Below are 23,241 nucleotides of genomic sequence, written 5' to 3'. Positions count from 1 at the left end.
CCACACCCCCACCGCTGGAAAGCGAGCTACACAAAATCGGCCAAACGTTTTGAACGTTGGACGTGGGGGCCAGCAGGCTCCACCTACTTTTATTGAGGCATCTGATTGGTCAGTTTATAACCTGAGTAACAAATAAAAAAATAAATAAATAAATGGTTCTTCTGACCAATAGAATGACTGAGTTATAGCTGTTTATTTCTCTATAGAGGTCTGTGGGAGTTTGGCTTTTTGGGACCAGCAGATACTTCCTGTTTGGAATGCCATGGTGGGAGGAGTCACTCAGTCCAGTTCTCATGTACAATCAATGGTTAATACTCATTTTAAGGCCTCCTTTTGTCCCAGAACACCAATGCAGACAGGTGAACAGTAAAATTGGGGTATAATGTGTTGTTGGCATCATTTCTGTTCGGAAATTTTGAGATCTAAGCTAAAAGAAATCTTTTAACAAATTCTTCTATTTTATCTTTTACTCTCACAGATTTGACTGCAGACGTTTGAGTTGTTTAGTTTTAAGTGTACATTGTCTTCAGTTTTAAAATTAGGAAACAAAATTCATTTGATGTGGTTTGAGAAGATTTAGACCAACTTTTCCTTTGACAAACTAATGCATACATTTTTGATTTTTGTGCATTTAGAAAAGCAAGTTTACCTAAAAGATTGTTTTTGTGGACTGTTTTTTTTTTTAAATTAGGATTGAGGATTACTGTCACCTACAGTAGTTTATCATTCCAGACCAAGGACTTCTGCCAAGCATCCCTACATGGTTCTTATCTGATGTCGATCCCTAAAAGAGCTCAGCAGGCTGTAAAAATATATTAAAAATGCTCTGATTATTTTGCAGATTTATTATGAATAACTATCAGGTTTTTTTTTGCTCCACTACAAAACATCAGATGATGAAATATGGTTGTAAACAAGTTAAAGAGATCATTTGTCAAGAACTCTGTTAATGTTCATCCGTCTGCATCTCAGTGAAACGGCTCATTCATCTCATCTATTAACGTTCAACTCTTCTCTGCTAACACGCGTTTACATCTTTTACATTTGTGTTGATGGGTTATATGTTATATGTGGCTTTATCACATACTTTTGATCTAATCATTAGACTGTTTGGTTCACTTTTCTTTGTGTTTTTGATCTGAATCACATTTTTTCCATTACTTTTTGATCCAAAGGCTTTTTTTAGACTTCTATTTTAAAAAAACGTATCTGAAATATTTTTCAGGATAAGGAACAGTCCCGTATATTCTATTTCCTTTTGATTTCCTTACAAATTATTGTTTTAAAATTACCATAAAATTACGATTTTTTTAATCATTTTACTTTCCTCTAAAGGCATTTCTCTAAAAAAGGAAAACACAAACTGTCTTAAAGCCTCAGATTTGACATCCCTAGTGGTAACGTACGGTACTGCACTTGGCTAATATATTTGTTTTCGAAAGCACCAATCCAGAAGTCAGTTTCCTGCTGCTCCCGGAAGCCTGCAAATGGAGGCCAAAGACTTTCTTTTTTTTAAATTCTAATATTTTTTAGATATTTTAATAACATTATTTTCCTTTGAGTTTATAGTCGATGGTATTCTTGTTAGCGTTTGGGATAAACATGTGGGATAAAAACCCAGAACTCTATCCACAGAGACGCTCTGTTTAAAACCTGCAGATGAACTCCAGAGAAGAAAGGAGCTTTATCAGCCTGATAACCTGCACAGTAACCTGACCCCCACGGCAGGATTTAAACCCTCACTCATTTGCCATGAAGTGGAACACAGAACAGGCTCAGCAGACTATAGATTCATTTTCTCCCAAAGTTCTATCTCGACAGTCTTCCTTACGCGCTGACGACTGATGTGAATGAGTTGAACTGCTTCTTCAGAACCTCCTGTTCGGAGACGCCGGCCCGCCCCGCTAAAACCACCTCCTCTGAATGACTCACTCTGCGTTTGTGTGTGTGGAGTATTTCTCAAGCGCTGCCTCGTCTCATGAACCGCAGACGGCTCGAGTAAATAAAGAGCAGATGGTGTGCACAACAAACGGCGCTCTGGGGCTGGAGTCGTCTCTGCAGACAGAACCAGGCCTGCTCTGGCGTGTGATTCATCCTCGCCTCACAAGGTCTGGGCTGCTGCTTCCTGTGACCTGATTCTAATCTGACATCTCCTCTGTGTTTCTTCCCACCCAGGGCTCGACATAGCCATTTGTCCGCTGGCCCGGTCCTGTTTTTCGAGCAGTGCGGACCACAAGACTTTACTTTTCACTTGTCCGCTCGGGCCACTAAAATATCTAACGGTTTATACATTCTTCACCTTTTTCAATAAAGTAAATTTTGCGAAAACGTGTAGATTTACCTCGTCTTCATAATTTAGTTTTTCTGCTAGTCCTGTGTTCAGACTTCAAGGGTTTCTATGGGAAACCTTTGATCACTTCTCCTTCTCTCCCGCCTGCCCGCGCGCGGCTTTCACTGCCGAGCACCACGCGGCACGCGCTCAATACTTTTTTTTTCAAACTTTATTGATTGTAACAATTCAATACAAAACAATGTTAAACAGCAACAACGAAGGCACAAGCCAGTGGGTTATTATTACATTTGATTATAAATCCGACACCGTCACTGAAGAGAGACTGAAGCATGTCAGAGATGTGGAAGACATGGCAGGAATAGAAAGGAATATGTTAGATGGAGTAGTGGGTATAATTAGTAGTATGGACAGCAAGATATTTAATGAATGCATTGAAGATGAAACTGTATGCACTAAGCTTTAAGCTAAATGTCAAAGAATCAAAGGCAACTCCAAATACCTGAATCTCAGACTCAAATGCAGTATAATGTCTAAGTACTTCATTTTGATTTTTCTTTACAACACTGTAAGCAGTAAGTATTTCTAGTTAGCTGAATGATCTCAGTTAGACCTGCACAATATGAGGAAAACTCGCGATATGCGATATCAGAGATTAAAATTGCGATAACGATATAATTTGCGGTATATAAACAAACAGTAAAATAACCAAATAACCATTCCCAGTTTAAAAATTATACTCCAAATGACCCACGTTGACATAGGTTACAAACATCTAACATAACAGGGCTCCATCTGATTGGTCACTAATGTGAAGGCGTCCATCCGATTGGTCAAATGCATTAAGGGATTTATTTGATTCGTTAAATGCTTCAAGCTGCCATTAGATTGTTTTAACACATTTAAGGTTTAGGATTTATTGCGATATTTGCCGTTAGAAGCACCATGAAAACTTCTGAACTAGTGTTACCTACTACACTGCAGTGCTCTCTTCAAAACATCTGAAACAGAGTAGAGCAGATTTAAGTTTGATATGGTCTATTTTCAGTCATTGAAAAGTGTAGAAATAAGTGATGTCACCAGAATGCACCAAATTGCACCATATTAAAAGTTTCCGGGGGGGCATGCCCCCGGACCCCCCTAAAGTTGCAAGCACCTGCGGAGCGGCGGGTCCCGCTATGCGCAGTGTCGGGCCAGTAACTTTCAGGCAGGGCCAGTAAGTTTCAAAAACTACTGGCCCTGTGGGCCAGTGCAAATTTCTGGGCTATGTCAACCCCTGCCACCCATCGCCTCTTTTGTCTCGTTTGCAGCTTTTCTTCCTCTGAGCCAATAAACTTCCCCGATGGCTTTGCCACCAACTGATTTAATAAAGAAGGCCTTTGGCATTGATTTACAGTACAAGGAAGAATCCAGACATGCATCAGATTTGTGCTTTATTGTATTGTGATTATGTGTCTGATCTTTTTAAACCAGTTTGCTGCTCATAACTGAGGAGCTGAACATTCAGAGGTAATCCTTCAGGAAGATGCCTTTCATTAAAAAGAAAAATCCCAAACTTCTCTGAAGATATTTTTCTGCAAAGGCAGCTTTATTTGTCACTGGTTCTGCTGTTTACTGACTGTCACCTGTATATTTTATTCTGAAAAGCAAAACAGAAATAAAAACTGAAAAAGTTGGTTTTAAATTGCTGTTTTCTGCCTGCACAGAGTCAGACGACACAATTATTTATCTTTTATATTTAACAAATTAAAGTAATAAACATTCTTTGTGTTTAGTTGATCATAAAACTTCTCTGGATTGTCGTTAAACCCTGAACAAACATTTTAATAATTAAAGCTACAAGCGGTGAGCCACATTTTACCCGCCCTCACCGAGTGGCTACTTACCCCCCACCACCTCTGCCTCTGTCAGACTGGTCAGAGCTGCATGTGACAAATTCATAATTTTTTTGTACTTTTTTCAAAATGGTGGTTTTCTGTTGGTTTTATCTCCATAGCAACCATTATATTTTTTGGTCGCCTGGAGGTGACGAACAGGTCGATGTCATTTTTAGAAGAATTGGCAAAAGTAAATTTTTTTGGTTTCTTTGGCAACGTAGGTTTTTTGTTAACCACGCCCACATTCCTTACATGTTGATATCAAATGTCATATCATTTTGTTCAGCTGGAGCCAACGAAATAAGTATTACATTTTCACAAAAATTGCAAGCAACAGGGGAGCGCTACTTTTCCTCGCTTGTCACGCTAATTCCTTTTTAAAGTCTATCCAACTTTAAAACAAACGGTTTTTCCTCAAGTAGCTTCCAATGGTGCTCCAGAGTTAGAAGACGATAGATCAAAATCTCTAGGTGGAGTTTAAATTTATAAAAGCTACTAAAGGGGATTTTTTTTTTTTATTGATGATGGTGGCCTCTTCCCGAGGTCAAAGGTCAGTGAAACCATTGGTTGTGGTTGTTGACTTAACCTGGTGGCATATGTGTGTAATTTTGTGAGGATTGCTCAAACCAAAGTTTTTCTTTTCCCATATTGTGAGTGAGTGTGAAAATCGCCAAATTTCATTGCATTCAATTTATAAAATTCCTTTGGATTTCCCTGTTTTGGTTACTTATGTGGATTTTGCAACAGTGGCCATTTTATCCTTGATGTGGTAACATAGTAGAAATGGTCATAAATGTCACTTTCTGAGTGGAGGCCTGGGGCCTCATTTATAAAACTTTGCGTAGGATTTGCGTCAGAAGTGGCGTACGGATGAAACATAGGACGTGCGTACGCACAGAAATATTCAGAGTTATAAAACCGTGCGCACGCACATCCTACGCATCTTTCCCTTTATAAATCACAACCGATTCTAAATGCAGCGCAGCTTTTGCGGCTACATGACACGCCCATAGTTGCCCATAAATAGTCCGTGAAACGCCCACAAATTAATATTCATGGCTTGCTAAATCATGGCAAACACAGAGGGGAAATCAAAAAAACGTAACTTCACTCAATGTGAAGTAGAAGTTATCGTTGGCGAGGTGGAAAAGAGGAGAAAAGTGTTGTTTGGGCACAAACAGGGCACAGTGTGGCCTTACTAATGCCAAAAAGGCACGTGAGCGGCAAACGGTGGCAGACGCCGAAAATGCTGTAGCCTCACAACCTCGGACGTGGCCGAAATAAAAAAGAAATGAAAGAAATTATCGGACATCAAAGTCGAGGCAAAAAAACGTCTAGCGCTGCATCGGCAGAGTGTGTCCGCCACGTGGGGGGGGACACCGGAGCTGACCCCTCTTGATGAGAAACTGTCCGCTATTATTGGGGAATCCCTATTAAGTCCCCCTTATCGGCGTCCTCCTCCGCCTCAGTCACCTGACTGAGACGGAGGGGACGCCGACGCGCCAGGGTCAGGGTGACACAGGTAAGAGAAATAATTCAAATGAATGCAGTCAAGTCACATGTATGCAGGCTACACAATTACAGATTATTAATATAGAACTATTTTATTTTAGTTGCTGGGTGTTCCAGCGGGGCCAGTGGTTACGATGCTGCAGCTGAGTAGCCGTCTGGACCCAGCGTCTCCATGGCACGCGGCTCTCAACCCTCCAGCAGTGGACGTGTCCTCACCGATGCAGTCCTTGAATTCAGAGGGAAGTCAGTAGTTCAATCAGAGAGGTGGCCAAGGAGTTGGGCGAAATCAAGATCGCCCTGACTGAAATAAACTGCACGATGAGGGAATTCTTAAATAAATAATATTTTCCACACCTCTTTTTCTTTACAAGCGACGCATCACTTCCAAACGCTGGCGCACAGCAGCAGCGTTTGGCTCAAATGCGTGGGGATGGGGTTCAGGGTCGGGGCCAACACAGCAATCAGCGCCAGGGGGTAGAGGCACGTTTTTAAGCTGTGCCACATTGTGTAGCACAGCACATGCCAGCACGATTTGGCGCACACTGTCACTTTCACGTGTTTCTTCCATCTGCCGACGGTGTCGCCATTTCTCATTTCACCCGTTTTTGTGCGTACGCCTGGGTCAGAGCTTGCGTGGAGGACCGCACATTTTCCCGTCAAGTTTGCTTTTTATAAATCTCAACTATTGCGTAGAGAGTGGCGTACGCCTTCTTTTGTGCGTACGCAACGTTTATAAATGAGGCCCCTGATCACTGAAGTCCTGAAGTGTTCTGGCCGCTGTCAGCCTCCATCCGTTTGTCACCCCGGCTCCCGTCTGAACGCGAGGTGGTGGGAGTCCGACCACATGAGCTCCTCGCCTCGGCCGGCCTGTCACAGCCGTCTTGATGAGAGCTTGTCAAACGCCCCAGCTGCAGCGCCGCCGCCGCAGCAGCAGAGCCGGGTCACTGGGGTCAGGTTATTTCTGGAAACATGACGGTCGTTGGTTTCACAGAGGAATAGTGAGGTGTGAAGAGCAGCCATACTGTAAACATGGTTGTTCCACTGAAAGAGGCTTGAAGTTCCCTCTTGATTGCCTCAAGGTATAAAACTTGTATGTATTTTTACATTTTTTTATCTTGATGGTATATTTGCTTCATCTTAATCATTCTGTTCTTTATTGTTTTTGTAATTAAGTGTAAAAATTATTTTTTTTGTATCATGAAGGTGCTCTTACTTTTTATGATCGCCATAAAATCCAGCTTTTTAAAGCATTTTCAAGGCAGAAATCTTTTATTTTTGCAAAAAATCAGTGGATTCTCTTCTACGCTGATGATAAATCCTCATATCTGCTTCCATCCTTTTTCTGTAAATGTAGCATCAAGTCTTCTGAGGGTTTCAGCAGCTTTAAAACATAATTAGGAAATTATTAATTATTATACTTAATTAATATTAATATTATTAATATAATAATTAATATAATTAATATGAATAAATATTATTAATTAGTATGAATAAATATTATTAATTAATAATAATAATTATTAATCATTCACATTCCTAATTATTATTATTAAATTAGAAGAGATCAGAATCAGAATTACTTTATTGATTCCACACGTAGGAAATGTTAAAGTTAACCTGACTACAAACTATTAAAGCTTAACTTGCATTTGTTTCTGAGAATGTAGACGTTCAAGGCTCAGTGGAGAGATCAGAATCAGAAACATAATGACTCCGCCCACCTGGGGTTCAGAGCAGGAAGTGGCTCAGTAGCCAAAATACTCTAAAGAGAAATAAACAGCTATTGGTCAGAAGATCCATTTTAGCTGTGAAACTATTTTTTCATTATTTCATTATAACTTTTCTGTAGTTCAAGTTTTTCAAGTTGTAATCGGACCAATCAGATGGCTCGATTAATAGTGGGTGGAGCCTGCTGGACCCCATGCCCCACATTAAAAACATTTGATTGACAGATCTTGTGTGGCCAGCTACACAAAAGTGGTAGAGGTGTGGCCTTCCAACACAGCTCACTCCTGAGTGGCGTGAGTGGTTTCCATAGAAACGATGACTCAGGACAACATGGGGCTCAAACGTTGACGATCGTGAAAAAAATGGCGACTGAATTGATTTTATTAGGTTAGATCTGGAAGTAAAACATTTTCTGTCGGTGATGTCACCATTCGGTCTTGTTCTGAGAAAAGAAAAGAAAAGAAGCTGTTTTTTGAACCCGTTTTCGTCGTATCAGAGGGCAGCAGGTCAACCAGATGAAAGCTACAGTGTGAGCGGACTGCTGATGGTTTTTGCTTTGCTGGGGCAGCAATGGAGGTTTGTTGCTCCATGGTGGAAGATGACTGCCGCCGCTGTCCTGGCAGCCTGTGTCGCTGATGCATGTTTGTTGTTTGTGAAGCCGTCCGATATGAAGGAACGCAGCGTTTCCAGGCTTCCGTTCATTAGCTTATCAGGCCTCCTCACATTAAGACGGATCTTCTGTCTGAGTCCGTCACACTTCAGTTACTCTCAGACGCAGTGGGGTTTTTGGAAGTCTGAAGAGGATTCATTCTGAAATGAGGAGTTTTTTCTCCTCTGTTTGTGTGTGTGTGTGTGTGTGTTCTCTAAGGTGTAAATCAGTTTTTGCCTGCAGTCAACACTGAAGTGATGCCAGCAGCTCCTCCGTGGGAGCAACAGTACAGCCTCATGGGGGAATCTGTTATTTTTAGGAAGTTTTATACTGAAAAAATGTCACTTGTGCAAAAGTCAAACCACAGAAAGAAGATCAGAAAAGTCTCGTCTTGCTTGTGTCCCACAGACTGAAGGACCAGATTGTTTTTGCAATTCTTCATTCTTACTGCACCTTTGAGCGAACGTTTCACCCCCTCCACACTCAAAAACTTACCAAAATTTGCACCTAGTACCCGGTGAAAATGAGTTTTAAGGGAACACCCCCCCCCCCTTCCTCCTTAAAGAAAACGATGACATCACAGTGGGGGAAACTTTCAAGACATGAATGGGGAAAAAAAATCTCTTGACAAGAAAATAAATTCAAAATTTAGGAATGAAACCCGAACACATGTGTGGGAGATGTCAAAAGGAAGGTCTAAAGTTATTATGGGATGGCCACAGGACCTAAGGCTTGGCGGCCATTTTTTGGCAAAGTGAGAAATTTGATAATTTTTTTCACACTTTTGCACAAAATGGAGAAACAAAACTTAGTTCTTTGCTAAGTTTTACATTAACGCCACCAAATTAAATAAGTTGGTTTTGGGTCATACAGAGATGTTTGTGTTTTTTCTTTCATTTTCAGAGGGAGTTTCTTCACTTTTGTTAAATTTATTATTCTGTACATTTCAGGTATAAATTTGGACACTTTTATTGTTTTCAATGGTGCAGATTCATTATGCAAAACAAATGGGAATTTTTGAATTTTCATGCAAACTATTACTGAGTGGTGGATTGACATCAAGTTCTTAATCGGTTTCTAATGTCGACTAACAAGCTCCACGGAGAAAATACTCGGTTTAAACAAACTAAACCCAAAGATGTTGGTATTTATATCAGCCATTGATTCTGATGGTTTCAGTCTACGACACTTTTGATGTTATAGGAGTAAAATCATGAGATCAACAAACGCCTCAGACCTCAACTATTCCATAAAATATAAATTATAAGCCGGTTTATGAACCTAATAGAGAAAAAAACCATTGTCTATTCTACAGATAACTGCCCCCTCTTTATACAGATTCATAAAATCGAAATTTATCAAGAATTATTTAGGGAATAAGGTGCTGGGAGGTGGAGTTAAAGGGATAAACCAGGGGAATTGTTATGAATAAAGTAAAATAATCTGTATTTTTGTAACTTTTAGTCTCAATTAAGATCAGACTATTGTAAAAAAAAAAAAAGGACCAGATTTGATTGGAATGAGACCAGTTTTCTGTTTTGTGTTGTAAAATATTCATACCTAAAGATTCCCAGATGAGCCTGAAAGCACTTTTGTGTTGTGAGAATGGAAATTTACATTTATATTGCCCCCCCTCCCCCCAAACAATTCATTATCACCATTAAAAGTGGAACCAAACTGACTGGACGGTAAAGGTTCTGCAGCTCTCCTTTCTTTTAAGCAGCCAAATGAATGTTGTTGGGATTGGATGATTATGGATTCAGGGGTCAGCAGAGAAAATGCCCAATAGGCTTAAATGAGCCTTTTTTTTTGCCTTTTACTTATGTAAATGTGATGGAAACTCAAAGTGAAACTCTTACCATGTTTAAATATCAGCGTTTCTCTAATGTTCTAATTTCTGTTACCGAACAGCTATAAATATTAATGAGCAGGTAATAACGCTAAGTTTCTTACTGCTGTTTACTTCAAGCCAGACTTTTAAATGAATGTTGATCTGAAATAAAACAGTGCACTTAACCTTTGTTTGGCTGTGTGGGTCAGTTACACACAACTCTTTTGTAGCAAAGCTTTTTGCGTTTTTTCAAAGATATCAAACACAAGAGTGAATTCTGAACAGGAAGTAAAATGGAGTCTGAATGTTTTTCACGTGTGAAGAGATTAAATGTACAAGATAATTCACAAAGATACAACTGTTGGTTTGGTTTTGTGTTAGAGATAAAAAGATGCTAAAATAGGAGGCGGCCTTTCCTCTAATAACTCGGCAACACCTCTACCCCAGCGGTGTTACACTAACTGGCAGAAGGCTTGGTACCTCTGCATATTTTCCAGTATTTACAAGAATAGGATAGATCATCTGTTGGTCACATGATCAATGGGTTGTTTGTCTTTTTGTGTATATGGTTAGAGATCAAAGACAAAGCTGCTGGTTTATTTATGTCTATGGCTTCAAGTAGCGCAGTATAGACGTCTATGTGAGACGTCAGAGACGATCCGTCCGATCCGTTGATTGACGATTTCTTTTTAGTTTTGAATTTTGATAGACGATTTCTGTTGATATTAATTTGTTTTTAAGCAATTTTCAGCGACAAAAATCAAACAAGAAGACAATAAAAAAGCATAGATTTATCAAATCAACTGTGCACGGTCAGTCGGGAGCCAATAGTCACAAAATTTACTACTGACTAGAGTTTGGAGTAAGGACGCCGTACCACAGCGTCACCCATGCGTCAGAAGTTTGTGCAACTTCCATAGCCTTACAAATACTAATAAATATTAACCACATGCAGAACAATGGTATGTTCCATTTTCAGGACGTCCTTCGAGGTGGCTGTACAAGCCTCAAGCAAACTGCAAAACACACCTGCGCTCCTTTCTATGACCCTCCGCGGGCATGGACAACCCAATAACCTGCAGCACCTGTTCGGACCCATACAGGGTTTATGGGTGCATGGGACAAAGGCTGGAAGGGGGAACTGCTTGTAGTTTGATTCCCTCGTCCCTCTTCTTTTTAGGTGATGTCCCAAGCAGAAGGCCAGCAGAAGAACCTGGTTCAGTCCATTGACTCTCTCCCCACCAAAGGCCCGCTCTCCTGCCTGGACCAGGACCTGCTCCTGCTCAAAGCCACATCGGCCGCCACCCTCAGCTGCCTGGGAGAGTGCCTGAACATCCTCCAACGGACTCAGAGCAGCAGCGAGGGGCCCCGGGCCTCGCAGCACAACCATGGAGCCCGCTCCGGTGAGTCTGCCCTGGGACCAGTGCCCCCAGAAACCCCCTCATCCACCCTGTCTGTCCAGTTCCCTCCACCAGAGTCCAGCCCCAGCAGCAAGGCCCAGCCGGCGCCACTCAGCTGGGGCTCTTGTCCTTGCCTGACGGGTCCCACCAACGTAAACATTTGTGGGAAATGTTGTTGATTTCGTCTTACGTTTTGGTGTCTCGTCATATTTGTTCCTCTGTGTTTCTTCCTGTGATGGAACTATGCTCTCCTGAACCCCTCCCCTCTCCTTAAAGTTTGCCAAAAGAAAACCACACTGGTGCCTCAAGTGTTAAACCGCCGCCATGCCTGTGCCAGGTCCAATAAAGTTCTTCTGATTGAAACCAAGTCGGCCTGAGGGAGCTTCTGTTGGTCCAACGCCGTTACGTTGATCATGAAGCAGTTCCTAAAGGTGGGGAGGTTCAGATAAGAGGAATTCCATCTGTTGTTGTTCAGAAACAACGGAATTTTGTTAAGAAAACCTGAGCATTTTTGTTGCAAAAAAAAAAAATCAAGTTGAATTTCTGCAACAGTCCCCTACAATCAATTCCTGGAGTCCTAAAGATTCCTTTTGTGCAACATTTTGGGAAGATTGGTGGACCAAAAAGAAGGAAAAAGAAAAACTTCTCGTAGAAATTTCTGCAAATTAAAATCTGCGGAGGTCTGACAGTTATGAACAATCCTCTCAACCTAATGATCTGCCATCCAACATACTGTCTCATCACTTTTACCAAACGAAGGAAATAAGGAACAAAGTACAAGAGGTATAAGATTGAAAATTCCAGAGAGAAATATAAAATCTCCTTTACAGTTAACTTTATTTATAAGACATTTTTCACACGTAAAGAACTCATCCAAAAATCCAAAGTACATTTTTACAAAATCTCATTTTCAACAGAAAATAACCATTAAAAGTGAATTAATAAACACTCACAGATGAGCACAATTTCTACAACAAGAAGTCAAATTTCCCTTTAAATGAAAACATGTTTTAATGTGAAGTTTGGTTTTTCTTCAGCCTCATCTTCTTTTTAGTGTCTTTATTTTCAAACTCTTCTTCTGGAGGCCTTCTTGCTCGGATGTGCTCTCTTTCATCAAGATGTTTGTGGGGCGTCTTCTTTTTACGAGGGCGGGTGGTTCGATCCCGGGCCTCCCGGTCTTCATCGTATGGTCTTCTTCCTTTGCGGCAGCCGTCGGCCCGCCCGGCCGGGACCGGCACGGATCCGCGGGCCGCAAGTACAAACCTATTTCCTTCCGCTGCCTGGCTGGCGAGTCCTGCGGGGGTGGGGCCGCTCTCCGATCACGGCATGTACCCTCCCCACCGGAATGAGGAGTTCCTGATTGCAGCCTGAGCCGCGCGGCGGTTTGCTGGCTGAACGCTCCCACAGGAAGGCTGTGCATGGGCCGGAGGACTCGTTGGTGGAGTCGAGCCTCGCATGAGGTTGTGCTGAGTTTTTGCTGGCACGGTGGTCCCCCCAGAAAAAAAAACATTTGGGATTCTGTTCCAGTTTTGTCAAAAGAGGTTTTGGGAAGGAGAAACCTGCCAGTCACAAACCAGACAGCAGATGATCGATCTGCTGACGTCACTGAGGATCTTTGATGACGCTAACCTTCTCCGGATCCATTTTCCTTCTTTCACAAGCTTGGAGCCCCACTTTTCTCTTTTGCAGAGCAGAAAAATAGGGCTTTCCTTTAAGGATCTGACAATCCGTAAAGGAAAAAATTCTGTGCAGGCGAGTCTCTTTTGCAGCCTAAAAAAAAGGAAATTTTAATCCTAACTCCTCGTTGCTGAGAGTAAAGTAAAAGCTGCAAAAGTCGGAAGTGATGTGCACATACGGAGAAGCTGCTGGTAAAACGCTGCATGACTGTTTGCATCTCCACGGTTTGATCTGAGGCAGCCGTTTGATTCCCCCTGCATGGCCACAAACGGCATTCACGGCGCCGTTAAGAAACCACCTCCTGCTGCTACCTTCTCACGGCGGGAGCGGCGGGTCTCTGCAGACGCCGCGCTCACACTTTCTGCGCACCTCATCACTCAAACTGTCAGCTGACCTGCCGGAGACCTGGCTGGACTCAGCCGAGACCCGCCGGCACACCGACCTGTCAGCACAGTTTGCTTGGTGCTAATGCGTTTCAAAGATCGACCTGTGCTGCATCAGACTTGACGGGCTTTGAGAGTGGAGTGAGATGAGAAGGAGCTCAGAAATCAGATCATCAGCTCATTTTGAAACCAGATTTGTCTGAAAATGATTTGAAACTGAGCCGCTTCACCCTGGATGCTTTCCTCGACGTCCTTACCTCAGAGCCACCAGAGGTCAAAGGTCAATTCTAAAAAAACAAACAAACAAACTGCAGAGCCACAAACAAAAGCAGCTTTTCTAGTAACCAGATGAACAAAAAATGTGTGATGTGACTGCAAAACTAGAAACAAAAGCACAGCAAACAAAGAGTGTAGTTTGTGTTTTCTGTAAAAATATCTTTTTTTTCCATATTTTATGTTTTGTATTGAGTTGCCAGGTCCTAAAGTTTCTGTTGCATGTTTGGTTTAAAGACCCACTCTGATTAAAATGGTGTTTTTAACATGTTCTCGTGGCATTTTTCTGATGATGGAAGACATATAGAAAGAAAATTAAGTTTAAAATGACATTTCCCAGTATTTGTTATTCAAATCGTTGTGTATCAGGAGCAGACAACAAAAATATGCGGTTTGAAAAAGATTGTATTTGTGATGTAAAAAAGACGCTGCACAAGCTCCCTTCTTCCCCCTTTTTTTTGTTGCATCAGTAACGTTGGGTTGGGGGTGGAAGGGGCTGTAAACAGAGAAGAGAAGAAGGGGGCGGGGCTTCTCAACAGTCCCGCCCACAACTTAGAGGCAAATTTTTAATGAACTCCTGCCACTCTGCAGAAACTACGTCCTAGAAAACCCCACAAGGTTTTCAATATTTTGGCTAAAAACGGCATCATCATGATTAAAATACCAGTTTTGAAAATAGATCAAAGGATGATCAGAGTGGGACTTTAACTTTTTTTTTAGCTGTTGCTAACAAGTTATGCCTTTGTTTCCAGCTGCTTCCCAAACATTTCTAGTTTTACTTTAAGTATTATGGGATGTTGTAGGTCAAGAATTGACTCAGAAAAACGTAAAGCTGCTACGCAGCGGACGGCGTCTCTCCTGCCGTCTGACAGAAGCCACTGCAGCATTTTCACCACCGGGAGAAATAAAATAAAACATCCGATTGGTTCCTTCTGCTCTTTAGGGCATTAGGAGAATTTAATGTTTTAAAAGAATAAACTTGTGAAGCAGAATGGAAATGATAAAACTGCAGCAGCAGCAAAGAAAACAACCTTTATGGAGTCGATTAAACGTTCAGCACTGAACAGATTCCTGTGAACTCACACCCAGCTGCTCTCAGTCTCATATTCTCAAGGATCTTTTATCAGTTGGAAATCTGGATTTCTCCGGAAAAGCTCTCGGGCTCTGATGTTGCCTTGTTGTTTTCAGATGGTGCTCCTGTGTGGACTGTACCAAAGTCGCCCTCGGGGGAGCAGTTGAAGAACGGAGGTCTGACTCCTCTAAGGTCAGCCGAGCTCTCGCCGACCCTCAGGAAAAGGAGTCTGTCTCATGGTGCTGAGGTGAGAAACTTTACATCGCCGTCCATCATGTCTTTCTGCAGTGCGGCCTTATTCTCTTCACAGCATCTTCATCCACGTTTTAGCATCAGAGACGTTCCACAAACAGCTGCAAGTTTCTTTTTGACTGTTTCCTGACAGCCAGAAACCGTCCAGAAGAAACAGAAAATCTGGAGCACAGAGAGCATCAGTTTGCATAAACTGAGAAAAAAAACGGCAGCCAAATCCAACGCCACGTTGAAAAACGTCAATCATACCACGTTTTTTTATACTGTGGAAAGCTGCGTACCATAAAAAAAAAATGCATTATACGACGGCGACGTTTCTGCGGTTTTAGAGTTCATAAACGTTATCTGCCTTAGTTGTGACAGAAGTAAGATGTATTCTTTCACATTCTGATACGTGACGGGATGTGTTGTCATAGTAACGGCTGAAGAACCCGCATCGGCTGCTGTGCCGCAGTGGAGGAAATTGGTCTATATGATCCAAAGCATCGTTTCAGACGGGAAGGTTCACCTCTCAGCGCTTGTTTTTTGTCCAGACGATAAAGCTGAAGTCAGTTTCAAGCAGACAAAGTCCACACTGAGTTTCGTAGATCCACTAAAAACTCTGATCATTACACGTGAATCGACAAACAAACAAACAATTTCGTTCATTAATTAATAGAAAACCTTATCTCTAAACACGTGGGCGAGACAGACGACAAACTATTCACGGAGACCCTGTCATGTCCATCATAGAGACATCTGGAGGACAGAGATATTTTCTACTGTCTTCTGTTGGGAGAAAATCTGGAATAACGTCTGTCCACCTATGTAAGAACATTCAGGCTATGTGCCTGGAACAGGTAATTTAGGTTTTTAATGGACACCTTGCAGCCAATCAGAATCAAGTATTCACCCCTGATCATGTGTAAACTGGTTTAAGTTAGCATCACATCAGTAATACGTTTACTTCCTGTCAAATCTTAAGGTCAAGTTTGTTCAAACAGGAAAAATTCAGTCCAGTCTGTTTTTAATTTGTTTTTAATGATCTGGGTATTTGATGCTACTTGGAAAGTGTGGCCCTTTTTGGCCACCGTAGCTGCTTTTAGCGTGTGTCTGCATTCCTTCAGGGCTGTCTAACCCTAAATGACTGTATATTGCAGTACTATCCAGTGTCCTGGATTTTAAGGCAGTTCGGTCACATCATCGATACTATTTTTGTTTTTAGAACGCCAAATATAACGTCACCTGTTCACTAAAGTAAAAAATACTAAATACAAACATTTTACGAAGTCTATTTAATGAATCCAGTGTTCTGATGAGGAAAACTTGAATCCTTTAGAAAGAAAAAAATTAAATGACACACTTTTTTCCCCCAAATGACAAATCTTTCAAATGCAATGCATAGTGGTCTATATTCACCAATCGCGGATTTTGGAATTGTAGATTCTGACAAAGAAGTAAACTCTCAATAAGGGCAGCTATAAATGTTCACATCAACCCCATCGAGTAAATATTTACCTATTGTTTAATAAACGTAATAATTAATTAATAAATGGCATTTTACAGCTTTTAAATGAAATGATAACAGCAAATTTAGTTTATGATAAATTAGTTATCACAATTGTCTTAAAAAAAATAAAATCATATTTAAATGTTGTCCAGCAGGGTCAGTATTTTGATTGATGGTCAGAAAATAAAGGCATTCCAATAAAGGCATTCTTCTATTCTATTCTAAAACAGGATTTTTTGGGGAAATGTGAGAGTTTCTGTCTAATTATTTATTTTACCATAAATCTCCTATTTTTTCCAGGAACTGTCATTAAATGTTTTAGTTCAGAGAAATTTCGAACTCGCGTCGCGTTTCTGACTCCGTTCACCTTCCTCATCGCAGTTCTGCAGCAGCTGTAAAAGTTTGAACTGAGCTGCTGTCAGAAAATTGGGTCACGGAGGATGGAGGCGGAGCTGATCCTGGGAGGGGGGCGGGGCCTTGTGGTTTAAGTCACAAAGCTGAAACGATGCAGTCCCTTCACTTTCATTCCCTGATGTAAAGAAAAAGCTTCACGTTTTCCAGACTTGTTGCTGGTGGGAAACAGCTGCTGAGTGTTTTTTTTCCCTCCCGTTTCCATGGAAACGCGTTCATTCCGGCTGACCGAGAAGATTCCCATGGATGCTTGTTTGTTCAGCTGAAGTGCTCCGTTTTCAGAATGACTTTCTGTAGAGGCTGCTATAAAACGTGAACCTTTATGGAACCCGGAGGCTGCAAACTCCAGAAAAAATCTTTAAAAAAACAAAAAGTTTTTCTCTTATTAGAAGTGCCGATAGCAGGAGTAGAATTTGTCTTGGTAAGATTTCTTAAAATAAATAGTGATTTCCTGCTCATTTAGGACAAAACTGCATCTTAAACTTTGCTATAAAGTAGCATATTTAGATTTATTGCTCTGTTTTTTAGAAATAATTTGTCTTAAAATGGTTGTGGATTGCTAAAAAAAAACAATTTCAAAAAAATATGCTTTTCCCGAAAGGCTCTTTTCAACACTCCGACTATCCTTCTTTCTGAAGATCAGAAGATTACAGTATTTCAGATTAAGTTGTCAAACTTATTTTGTAAATTCTGATTTAAAAAAGATGTTTCATGAAAATATTGTACTTAAAAACAAGATGTTTTTAAGGAGCTGGCATGTTTTTGTCTCATTAATCCGTCGTCTTAATTAGAAATGACACAACTCTAACCCTCCAAAGCTGTTGTTGTTGCTGGACGATGCAGAGAAGACGTTTTTGTGAAACATCCCGGCGTTATTGTTGTTGGACCTGATCCTTCATGAGGCTTTTATTGTGGTGACGGGATGGAAAAAAAACTCTTCAGGCTCGTTAAAGTCTAGTTTTTTTCTGCCTTTCTTGTTTGAATTTTTGACGAGGGACGTTGTTTCTACGGGAGATGACCTCAGCTTTCTTCATCAGGATGACATTACAGAGGTTTTACAAGAAGCGACCCTCTGCAGATGGTGGAAGTTTGCCATCTAGTGGTGGAAGGCTGCACTGCAGACATAAGATGGTTCTTGAATTTGGACGTTTTATGCTCTAAAAACATAAATTAATAAAAAAGAAGAGGAAGAACAATGATGCTGCTCGGCGCCGTTAAACTCCCTTCCTACATAATCTTGTTTGCTTTACAGTCGAGCTTTTATTCTGAAGAGCAGCCTTGAAAGTGAGGAGGAGGAGAACGCATTACCCCCAGAGTAATAAAGGTTGTCTGAATTATGTAGCACCGCCGTGGCGTTTGATATTCAGTCCAAATATGCAGCGAGCGGGGGTGGAGGTGGGGTCCAGGGCCTGTGCATGACTTTGGGAAAACGTGGAGGGAATTGCTACAGCCTGCAGAAAACTGGGGACGTTTTTTTTGGCATTTGCTGGAGAACATCCCGCCTGGTGTTTTATTACCGTTTGGCATCGCTGCTGCTTTTTTCTACACCAATGAAAAAGTAAGCAAAACAAAAAAGGAACACCCTTCAAGTTCTGTTGAAGGGCAGTTTTTTTTAGGCGGCGACACTTTTCTGGATTAAATCAGGAAGCAGAAATGTGGAAAACTGAGCAGGTTGCTGAAATAGAGACGAGGAAATGTGCTGTTCCTATCATGCACTGACGCCAGGGGGCTGTTCACTCCCCTAATGAAATGCTAACAGGGTGCAGCAGCAGCAGCAGCAGCTTTTCCTGCACGCTTTCTTGTCAGAAGCGTGTCAGGCAAATGAGTCATGAGCGCCGCCTCGTCGGCTCGCATTCAGGAAAAGATGAAGCCATAACTCAATCTGCTCCGTGATGCATTCTTTATTGAAGCTCAGCTTGACTTCGATTGAATCCGACACTTTCCTGGCGGAAGCGACTCTTTATTTAGTTACAGAAGCATCTTAACTTTAGGGATAATGCAACTCCTGCAGGGACACAAATCCCTTCCTCTGCACAAAAAGCTTTAATAACTTTTGCACGTTTTTTTTAAAGGATTTTGTTCGCTTTTTGTTTAAAAGTTCAAGCAAATATTGTTTTCTGTTGGTTCGTCTGTAGTTATTACAGTTTATTGAATATAGAAACTACAGCTGCGAGTGGTGGTGTACGGCTCCGCCCTCAATATCTGAGTGGCTCCCCTTCCGCCACTCTGGTAGGAGCTATACGTAACAAGTTCATTTAAATTAAAATGTTGGTTTTATTTCCATAGCAACCATTTTATTCTTTGGTCGCCTGGGCGTGACAAACAGGTCGATATAACTTTCAGAAGAATTGGCAAAAGTAAATTTTTCGATTTCCTTGGCAACGGAGGATTTTTTGTTTTCTATGCCCTTATTTTTAATGTGTTCATATCATATGGCATATTGTTTTCTCCGGCTTGTGCCAATGATTCACGGATTAAATTTTCACAATATTCCAGTAAAAAATGTGCGAGCAACGGGGGGGCAATTTCTTGAGTTTGTCACGCTAACGACGTTCATATCTATCAAACTTTATTGCCAACATTTTCTCCCAGGTAGTTTCCCAATGTTGCTCCAGGAGTTAGGCAAGGATAGATCAAAATCCCTAGGAGGGGTTTAAATTTGCAGGAGGTGATTTGTTTGGAAAAATTTAAAGATGGCCGCCTCCTCCTGAGGTCAAAGTTCGTTTCAGCAGGTGGGAGGTGCTTGTGAGTTTTGGTGAGCTTTTGAAGTTTGAAGTGGGGGAGTTTGACTTGTAACAAAAAAAATATGTAATTTCAATTGAACTGAACTTAAATTGAATCAAACTTTATTTATAAAAGGCTTTTTATACAATGGTAAAGCCCTGCACAAGCTTAGCCATTAAAAACATAACTTAACAAATGTTCTAACTTGCATCCCAATAAGAACAGCAGTGAAAGTTTAAATTAAGGAATAGAAACTGTCAGGTGGAGCTTTAATAGATATTGGGTCTATAAATGCAGAATTTGCTACTTTTGGCTAAGTTTGAGGAACAAATCCAGATGAAGTTCAAACATTTCAATCCCAAAGATCAACAACCAAAAAGCAAATCTGGAAAAAATGAAACATTTTATTTGTATCCAAATCCGTTTTCCTGTCGATTTTAAGTTAAAGAGCAAATAATCACAGACTGAGAAGAACTGATTCCTTTAAAAAAACAGAATCTCGACGTTTTTCACCTGTTGTGCGGATTCACATAAATAATGTTTGTATATTTTCCCGACTTAATCCATATCCTTAATTTAGCGTCTCTGTTGGTTTGATGCGGGGGCATTGCCTGATAGTCGTCTTCTGTACGTTGGTTTCACCAATTCTTTCATGAAAAGAAAGTTTGTCCTAAGCTCTGGTGCAGAGAGCGACGTTTGGATTTCGTTTGTGATTCATCAGCCTGAAGCACAGAGAATAAACAGCAGCCGAAGGATGGAGTGATTCCCTGAAGAAGCCTGACTCGAGCTGGGGGGGGGGGGGGGGGGGGGGGATTGGTGGGAGGGATGACTGGAGGAGCGTCACAGGGACTTCCTTTTCCCCCCTCCCACCTTTTCAGAGTGGGTGGTGTGCAGCAGCAGAAAACAGCAGCTCCACTTCTACTCTGTGAAAACACCCAGGACTAGTTTGGAGGAAAAACGGGGACTTTTTTATGGGGACAGACGGATTCCTGCTGACTCTTCCCCTGCAGAGCTTGTCCTCCTTCCTGGATTTTACACTTGGATTCACCAAATTCCCTTTCCTGCTTCTTGGAGATGAGATCCAGCTCCATGCAGGTCAAGGCTGGAGCTCCACAGCAGTGCAGTGTGAGTGTTTTGGTTGGGTTCTCCTCCATCTCCGCATCTGTTTTGGGTGAAACCAACGCCTGGAGGAGGGGGGAGGGGGGGTTACCGGTCCCTTTTTCTTCAACGCTGATGTTCATTAATTATGGAAGCAGACAGCTCGCGGTCCAAAACCCTCCAGGATGTTGGGATGGAATTTAGCTGCATGAACGCCCGAAAACAAATGTTTTCCCAGGTGAAACATTTTCTGTTTGGCCATAGAGACGAGAACCATTTCTGACTCTTTTTGGGGCCATTTTTCATTAAAGCCTCCTTTTTTGTCACTTCTGCAGCCTGTGATGGAGCTCCTAATCGCTTCTGTTGTTCCTGCAAACGGCGACGCAAAACTGAGGGCCAAAGAAGTCGCCTCACAGAATCGGATTTCCTGTAATTAGTGCGACTAGAAGCTTGTTTTTGCAGGAAAACACAGTCAGTTATTTAAGTGGCCCCATGGAAAAAAAGGCAACTGGAATTACTAAAATTAATTTATAGGAACTATGACTCTAAAAGTTATAGAATAGTGCCAACCAACCTGTTTATTCTCTTTTTTATCATCAAAGTCCCACAGATGTTTCATTAACAAACACAAACAATCTAGGATTGTGGCAGAACAATTTTAGAACAAAAACTTGTAAAAATGACCAAATATTAAAATGACAAGTAACCGCGTTGATGCGAGGTCTGAATGTTGAGCCCAAACCATCATTCTTCCCCCGCTGTGCTTTTACCAGTAAGTTACTGCGTTAGAACTCTTCTTAATTGATTTGTGATGTTTCTCATTCATATTGATTGATCTTAATCAGACTGCAGGTAAACTGAGGCTTGTAGAGTCTGAGATGCTTGTTCATTCACTCCCATAAAGATAAAACCCCAAACCTTCTCTTCTCTAAAATCTTAACTTGTGTCTTTTGTTTACTGGATCTTAATTTCAAAACCAAGAATCCCCCAAATAATGAAACATATGTTCTTAATTTAAAGGTCATTTTCTTTATTGCTGAAGAAGTTGGAACATATTTGGGGTTTCACATGAAATATTTGTTTGATTTTTCAGTAAACTATGTGACAAAGAACCCTTCAGAAGCCTTACTAATTGTTGATATAAAAACCTAGAATTCCTCAAATAATTAAGGGGGTCATTTTATTTTATTTTGTCATTTTATTTTAAGATTATTTAGATTATTACTGCAGAAATAATTACATATTGGTATACTTTGCTTTGTTTTTAGTTAAATATGTTTGAAGAACCCTTCTAGACTGATCAGATTTATGATGATTCTCACTTCTATCGACCATAAATGGACTGTAATGAAATGAAGAGGCTAACTGGGGCTTGTAGCATCTGAGATGCAGCGGTTGAAGGTTCACTTCTGGAAGATAAAATCTTGTCTGTGGTCATAGCCGATGACACCAAAGTTCTCCAAATAATTAGAGTTATTTGATTTAAAGAGGATTTTCAATATTACTGAAAGAATGAGCAAATACTCTGTGTTTTTGATGATATATTTTGCTTTATTTGTCAGTCAAATATGAATCAGAGTAACAACATTTTGTTATTTTATTAAAGCAAGTTTGAAAATGACTCCTAATCTGTTGTTTATTTTATATTTAAACGCATGAAACGCAGCTTTTAGTAAACATTTGGAGCCTCTTTAGACCGTCCAGTCATACATTTTAACATCAGAAAACAAAACACATCAAGTTTTGTCCCCCCCCCCCCCCCCCCCCCCCCCCGCAGTCGTTTCATGCTGCTGTCAGGAGCCTCTTTAATAAGTGAGATGCGCTGAAGTCAGAAGATTCCTCCTCCCTCTTTCTTTTCTAAATATATCCCTCTGCTGCTCCTCCTGGGAGTCCTCTGCTTTCCAGCGAGCTCCGTCCCATGTGTCTCCTGCTCGGGATGTTTTTGGGGACGAGTGTGTGCATGTGTGTGCATGTGTGTGTGCATGTGTGTGTGGAGCGGCCGGCATGCATGCACGCATGGGATTAAATATTCAGGTGACAAGCAGATGCTGCTCTTCTGAACCTCCTCCTTTCTGTTTCTGCCCGGATGCTCTGCGATTCCCCCAACCCAGATTATAATCTGAGGCTTCTGTGGGAATGAAGCAGGTTTTTATGGGGGTCGCATGCACCAGTGTGGCTGCAGGAGGGCTCAGATAGATGCATTAGAAATCAGCCTCTTTTCTTGTTTTTATTTTTTTCTCCTTCCTGCAGACATCAGAGGCATCAGCTGTTCTTGAACCTCTGACAAGTTTCTTTACAGTCGAACAAAAAAAAAAAAACACAAAGAAAAGACAACACAACACTTGTCCTTCAGGTGCAGCGCAGATTTAGAAGACTTCATGCTCCCCTAGTTATGTGGTTTGCTCCTGAATGTGCCTTTGAGCAAGGCACATGACCCCTGCTGCTTTGGTGATCAGATGTTTAATGTACTAAACCTGAAAGCTCTGACTGGACGGCGCTGCTGCCGCTGCTGCTGCTGCTGCGTGGAGGAGCAAACGTCAGCTTGCATCAGATTCAACATCTAGAAAGAAGTTAA

The 23,241-nt window shown here is 41.3% G+C and overlaps 1 protein-coding gene across 2 annotated transcripts in view; it reads left to right on the top strand.

Annotated features, from left to right (window-relative positions):
* Nucleotides 1–23,241, top strand: part of osbpl10a (oxysterol binding protein-like 10a) — a 74,659-nt gene that overhangs the window by 42,266 nt on the left and 9,152 nt on the right. For both annotated transcript variants that reach the window (XM_023959616.2, XM_023959615.2), the window contains 2 exons: nt 11,068–11,290; nt 14,809–14,939. In XM_023959616.2, coding sequence (XP_023815384.1) covers nt 11,068–11,290; nt 14,809–14,939 — 354 coding nt within the window. The remainder of the gene's footprint in view (nt 1–11,067; nt 11,291–14,808; nt 14,940–23,241) is intronic.

The sequence above is a fragment of the Oryzias latipes genome, chromosome 11 (assembly GCF_053564925.1).
Source record: "Oryzias latipes strain Hd-rR chromosome 11, Olatipes_Hd-rR_3.1".
NCBI lineage: Eukaryota > Metazoa > Chordata > Actinopteri > Beloniformes > Adrianichthyidae > Oryzias > Oryzias latipes.
The sequence above is the reverse complement of the archived record's forward strand: the minus strand, read 5'-3'. Positions and strand labels throughout refer to the sequence as shown.